Genomic DNA, 7,279 nt, shown 5'->3' with positions numbered 1-7,279 from the left:
CAGTACACAAGCCACGGTTAAGACAGCTGACTCCACTGTGATGTGACCCCCCCTCTCTCTTTCACACACACACACGATGCGCAAAACTCCATATTTGAACAGTACAATCAGCTTGTAACACTCCAAAGAGAAAGGAAAACTTGAAATCGCATCATATGACCCCTTTAAGTCAATAATGACCGACCTGAACACCTGTGTGCGAAGATGTGTCTAAAGGCCAGTTTTCCTGGACAGTTGAACCTTACACTCTGTATCACCACTCTAAGACAAAAATTAGAGGCTATTTTCTTTTCCTTCTTTCATCAAATTTATTTTCTGGAGTCTATTTCAGCATTAGCCCTTCTCTGAGGTGTTGCCCTACACCTGAGGGCATTAACCTCAATATCCAAAAGACTGTAGGAGTTTGTATTAAAGTTTAAAGAACGCAATACCAGCAAAATAAGGTAGTGCACTCATCTGTAAGGTAGCATGACCTTCCAAACCTACCAAATACACAGTATTTTTCCATATACACGCTACACACCAAATGTAGAAAGTGGGAAAGGTTGCTTCAACAAATCCTTCAGTCATATAGCATATTCACTTATTGAGTCTTCATAATTGTCATAATTAAATCATGTTCGCTCTTTTAATTATGCAGGACAACCAGGGGAATTTGCATAACGGAGCATTATCGTTATAGACGCAGAGTTGCATTCTCAACTCATGAATACTTTGATAGGTCCATGAATGATTCAGAGGCAAAGCAGAAATGCAAACCCCAGGCATTTGTCTTGATTAGTTTTCCGTTGTGTTGGAGACCTAATTAGAGTCCAACACTGGCCTTCACCTGTTACGCCATCACAGTCGACTCGTACCACTGCTTTATCTCCCACCGGCAGCATGAAATGTAACTCTGCTGTTGGGAACATAGTGTTTCGGGCAGAGTGCATTTGAGGTAAGGTTTGTGGTTTTTCCCAGCAGCCGTGTTCCACTAACCTGAACCATTCTGATGGATAGATGAGCTAAATTATGCAATACAATATATAAATGGGACTTTTTTTAATTAGCTTTTATGAGACAAAATCCTCAAAATAATCAGTAAAAAAATTTTTTTAAAAATACAATATATAAATGGGACTTTTTTTAATTAGCTTTTATGAGACAAAATCCTCAAAATAATCAGTAAAAAAAAAAATTTAAAAATTATATATATATATACACACACACACACACACACATATATATATATATATATACTGTATACTGTATATATGACATCAGGTTGTTGTTGTTTTTTATATATATACACACACACACACACACACATATATATATATATACTGTATACTGTATATATGACATCAGGTTGTTGTTGTTTTTTTAAGCTTTCTTTTTTATTTAGCATTTAAATGTATTTAATTTAAAAATCAATTTTATTTAATTAGATTTTTAACTTTAAATTGAAGAATCTTAGAAAAATAGTATAATATCTACTGTAATACTATCTTGCCGCTTTAATTTTTTACTTTTGCAGAGTTTTACAAACAGAGTTTTTATGTTTGAAGTGATTTAAAAATATTTTACATATTTAAGAAGAATAGTATGGTGACCATTCGGTTCACTTAGTTTTGTCATGGCCACGGCATATTAACTCGTGGGAACGTGATAATATGTTGTGGCCACAAAGTCATTTTGTCGAGGTAACGACATCCTTATGTTATGGCCACGCGATGTGAAGTCGTGGCCTCGAGATCCTATGTTTAGGGAACGACATCCTTTTCTCATGGCCACGAGTTTAATGCGTAAACAAACCTGTGTGATCATATAGCAACACAGATGGATAAAACATTTTTATCCATCCCACAGACTTGTAAATCCGTTAACTGATTGTGTCTTTTTATTTAATATTTGTATATTATTATTATATAACTGTAGGCTAATTAGGTTAACTGGTTATTTATATTTATTGTTATATATTCTTATTTCCCCTTTCAATTCGTGTAGCACTTCACCTAATTAACGTTCTGTATAATTAAGCTAGTATTTATTAATATGGTACCATATTTTGCAAATACTGTAAACACCTGACAATTATGCCAATAAAGTTTTGATTTAATGATTGTATTTACGCCCATATGTGACGATAAATGAGCATGTTGTGTTTTCATTTGTGAATTATTCATTCCTCAATGAAACACTATATTTATAATAGTCTATTAATTAGCTGAAATAAAATTAAATAAAATATATGTTAAAATCAACCTTTTAACTGCACTTTCAGTAAAAAATCCCATAAGTCATAGCATAATCAAAGCTTTATTGGCATGTTGGGCATTTACAGTAGGCTATTATTTACAAAACTATTTAGAACATTAAGTAAAAAGATCGAAATGAAGGGAAAATAAATACATAACAGCGAATATAAAAATATAATCAATAATAATAATAATAATAATATACAAATATTACGGAAAAAGACGATCAGTTAATGTACTTACAAGACTGTGGGATGGATAAAAATGTTTTTTGTAGGGCTATTTTATTTTATGTACTTGATGTAACATTTATTCATGATAAACTTCATTCAAATGCTGTCTACATCGCACGCAATACAGTCTGGAAGCCTAGGCCTATGGTTAAAATAATTTAATCATGTAATAATAGTTTAAATAATAATTAATCTAATAATTTCTTAATTCAAAATAAAATATTAATAAATCCATCTCTGATAATCCCTTGGTGCAAATAAAGTCTTGTCAACATATTCTCCAGCGTCTCCTCGTCCCTCGTGTGTGTGTGCAACGTGACATAATCCCAGGTCATGCAGGTTTGTTTACACATTAAACTCGTGGCCACGAGAAAAAGATGTTGTTCCCTCAACATAGCATCTCGAGGCCACGACTTGACTTCGTGAGGCCATGACATAAGGATGTCGTCCACAACATATTATCACGGTCCCACGAGTTAATATGACGTTCCCACAAATTAATATCTCGTGGCCAACGCAAAACTAAGTAAACTGAACATGTCCCCTCCCGGTCACCATAGAATAGTATTTTATAGGGATGCACCCATACCACTTTTTCCAGTACTCGCCCGATACCGATACTTTTATTTTTGGTACTTGCCGATACCGAGTACCGATACCAATATTTTTTTTTCATCTGAAACGTGCTGCGATTTATATTCCAAAGCCACTCATATAATGTAGAAACACTCAAGCAAGCAAAACACACGCAACGCATGCATGTATTTGTACTGGTGCAGAATGAGAGGACAGTTGTACAGCCTAGCGCATTTCACACAGGCTGCTAGATTCACTTTCGCCAGAAAGTCGTGTATGCCTAAGATTGAAAATAAATGATGTTTATAGTGAATGCCCCTATAAATGGTCTTATTTTTACGATTTAGTTTTAATCCAAATGATGCGTGTGCTAAGTGAATGAACATCAAAGATCACACAACAGAATTGCGCGCGCTCTCTCTGTCTCTCTCTCTCTCTCTCCCTACCGTTTAGTAACTTGTGCATTGTTTTACTTACTTGTTTTTGACATATCCGACCGAACTACAAGCTTTCCAGTGATGTCTGTGAGAAAGATATATTAACTCGACAAGCTCGCGCATCTGCGCCACCGCGCGCTCAATCCACTCAGCGTGCTTTGTTTATCAGCTCGCTCACATCAGCTATACAGGCATTAATCCTGAATGTTTAACATTATATTCATTGCATACATATACTTCGTAGACATCCTTAATCTCTAATAACTCCATTCTGCTGTCTGTTGTTCTGTTGTCCGTGTTTCATTGTCTGAATATGGCGCTTATCACTTGCTGTGTGGTATCGGCGTTTGGTATCGGGGCATTTTAACGAGTACGAGTACAGGAGCTCAGTATCGGGCCCGATACCGATACCAGTATCGGTATCAGTGCATCCCTAGTATTTTAGTATCAATATACAAAATATTATGGTATTGGTTGCATGTTGAGTCTAAAGTGTAAAATAAATGGTGTTCCTTTAACATGGAAACTGTATAAACATCAAATTTGAATTTACTTTGTACCCAGATCAACACTTTGACTTATTTCACCAGTGTCCATACATATTTCTATGATTCTTTATTTCCCCTGCCTGGTGATGAATTGTGTCAATACTCTGTGTTATTGGAAAAGACTCCAGATCACATTACTTCCAAACCACACCCTTCTGCTTTCATGCTGTAGCGGAGCTCCATGTTTCCTGAATCTTTTTTTTTTTAACAGTCCTCATCATTTGCTGATGCAATGGCAGTATTTTTCACAAAAGTCTTTTAGATTGCGCCGATGCATTAACTCATAGAAAAAGAACTTGACTAAGGACTTTTTGAAGATTAACTCTAGCTCCGTTACTGTGCTCTTCTGTCTCCTTGATGAAGTGAGAGAGCAGATTGAGAATCGCTTGGTGCAGGGATTGTAGCACAGGTGAATTGTGGGAGATTGATTCGCAGACTGAAGAGATTGAATCAGATTGCTGAGGAACAGTTGGAGGTCACATCTTCACTACGAAACTGCACTAGTGAACAATCACAAAGTAATAAGGAGGAGAATTTGGACGTTATTGGCATAATATACTGTTCTTTTCTGCTAACGAGTCATATTTATCAATAGATCCTTGGTGACAAATATTGCAAGAGCATAATAATGGCATATCGGTTATTTGCGGGTAATGGCCATCATTGTTATTTTTAGCACAAATGCCGAGGCCATCAGGAATCATTTCTTCGTAATGGAGGTGTTTTTATTGTAGTTATAAGCCAATGTATTCTGTACTAAAATGCTTTTGGAATTATTTAGGAGTTAATTGTGTGTGATATTTTTTGGTTATGCTTCAGCGACGCTTTGCTAAACCGCTTGATTGCCATAAGACCCATTTTAAAGGTATTTGATCATTGTTAGTAAGGTATTGATCTCAATCTCCAAAGTTTAAGTGTTTTAAAAGGTAATACTAGTCACAGCTCCAGCAGTTATGGGTAAATAATCATGCTTAATGCAAAGATAAGCTCTGACTTTCACCCTAATGCACATTGTTTCCTCTGTGTGAACGCTGTGGTTGGCCACTGTGTGTGAGTGTATAAATTCCCACAGGCTGACCTCAATGTACAATGCCGACACAGTATTGATTACACATGAGCGAGTCAAATCAATAAGCTCCTCAGGTTGCAGAATATAATTACTTGGCCAAATCAAACACAACTCTCAGCATTAAACCACAGCAGAAAAAAAAAACCTACAAATATTGTTGCAATAATCTGTGGGAGGTTTTTATAGCCAGAGGTGTGAGTTCATCTTATATCTCTGGTGGGGTGGATTTTTTAACTTTTGGATGAGTAAAGTACAGCAAACATCTCTCACATGAGTCTTCTTTGTGTTCTCTTGCAGTGGCTAACATCCTGTGGAGAGAAGAAGGTAAGTAAGCATTGTGTTTCAATGCAATATTAATGTCTAGTGTATGTCTGGACTCAGGTATATGATAGTGGTAGTGGTAATGTTGAAGTTTGGAGTGGGGGGGGTTGAGCCCTGAACAAACTTATCTATGTCATACTACAGGTCTGGGGATTGGAAACATGTTCTATGTGTTTTATGAGGACGGTATTAAAGTCATCCAGCCAGTGGCCTGTGAGATTCAGAGACACATCAAACCCAGCGAGAAGCTTCTTGGCCTGCAGGTGAGCTGTCGTATAAGAGAAATGTTTACGCACTTGTAAATGTGCAACATAAAGCCTCTGTCTTCCCTCCTGCATGCTGTAAGTGTGAAGTTTATGACTGCTATTTATTTATCAGCATTCTTTTGCAATTGTTTTACAACAAAAAAATGATTGATTGCTGGTGTTTGTTTGCATGAATGGCTACATACAGTATGATGTATGCTGTTCTTTTCATCCATCTATCCTTCCTTCCTTCAATTTCTCTTTCTTTCTTTCTTTCTTTCTTCCATCTATGCATCCATCCTACTATTCTATTTTTCCTTCCTTCCTTCCATTTCTTTTTCTTACTTTAAATCAATCCATTCACCCTTTTCTTTCACTCTTTCCATTAATCTATCATCCTTCATTCTGTTGACCTATCCATCTTTGCTTCTTTCCAACCATTCTTCCCTCCATCATCTATCCTTTTCTCATTATTTATTTTCATCCATCCATCCATCATCCATCCATCATTTCTTCTTTCTTTCCATCATCCATCCTTCCTTCCTTTTCCCCATTTTCTTTCACTCTTTCTTCATCATCCATCTATCCAACCTTCATTCTGTTTACCCATCCATCTTTCCTTCCTTTCTTTTTTCCTTCCATCTATCCATCCATCCATCCTTCCTTCCTTTTCTTTTTTTATTCTATCCATCCATCCAATCATTCATCTGTCATCATTCCTTCCTTGCTTCATTCCTTTTCTCTTTTATTCTTTCTATCCATCCATAACTCATCCATCTATCCACCCTTCAGTCTATTCAGAATCAGAATCAGAATTAGCTTTATTCGCCAGGTGTGCGCAAACACACGAGGAATTTGTTGTGTTTTTTTTTTAAGGTGCTCCTGGTACATACATACATGCATTCATACATACATACATACACATCTGACATGAGAACAGAAAAAAAAAAACATTTAAAATAGTAAAACTTAACAATAAATAATGTGTATGAATCTGAGATCAATGTGAAGATGGATGATAGCTGGACAGCACAGGCTTTGAGGCAGGCTGGAGAGACACCGTCTGGGCCTTTGGCTTTCCTTATCTTCTGCTTTCTGAAGACTTTGCATACATCCTCTTCACAGATCTTGAGTACAGGTTGAGAAACAGTAGGGGGGAGGGAGGGGGAGGGTGTTGATGGCTGTGCTGTGAGACGGTCGGAGCGGGTGTGGGGTGTCAGACCAGTCTTTTGCTTTTCAAACCTACGGTAAAACTCGTTCAGGTCTTCAGCCAGTTGTTGATTGGCCTCAGTGCTGGGGGATGGGGTCTTGTAGCTGGTGATGGCTTTCAGGCCATTCCACACTGATGTAGACTCATTACTTGAAAGCTGTTTTTTAGCTTTTCAGAGTAGTTTAACTTTGCCACTCTTATCTCCCTATTCAGTTTATATTTGGCCTGTTTGTACAAGGCTTTGTCCCCACTCCTGTAGACGTCCTCTTTGGCCTGGCGAAGCTGTTTGAGTTTTGCACTGAACCAAGGTTTGTCGTTGTTAAATGTTAAATAAGTCCTGGTTGGAACACGCATGTCCTCACAGAAACTGATGTAGGAGGTCACCGTGTCAGTGAGCTCGTCC

The 7,279-nt window shown here is 37.1% G+C and overlaps 1 protein-coding gene across 2 annotated transcripts in view; it reads left to right on the top strand.

The window, feature by feature from the left end:
* fstl5 (follistatin-like 5) overlaps positions 1-7,279 on the top strand; it is a 138,320-nt gene that overhangs the window by 110,573 nt on the left and 20,468 nt on the right. For both annotated transcript variants that reach the window (XM_016476621.1, XM_016476620.1), the window contains exons 11-12: positions 5,398-5,424; positions 5,566-5,684. In XM_016476621.1, the coding sequence (XP_016332107.1) occupies positions 5,398-5,424; positions 5,566-5,684 (146 nt within the window). The remainder of the gene's footprint in view (positions 1-5,397; positions 5,425-5,565; positions 5,685-7,279) is intronic.

This window comes from Sinocyclocheilus anshuiensis, unplaced genomic scaffold (assembly GCF_001515605.1).
Source record: "Sinocyclocheilus anshuiensis isolate Anshui unplaced genomic scaffold, SAMN03320099.WGS_v1.1 scaffold328, whole genome shotgun sequence".
NCBI classification, from domain to species: domain Eukaryota; kingdom Metazoa; phylum Chordata; class Actinopteri; order Cypriniformes; family Cyprinidae; genus Sinocyclocheilus; species Sinocyclocheilus anshuiensis.
Note: the sequence above shows the minus strand (reverse complement) of the source record. Positions and strands in the feature narration are given on the sequence as shown.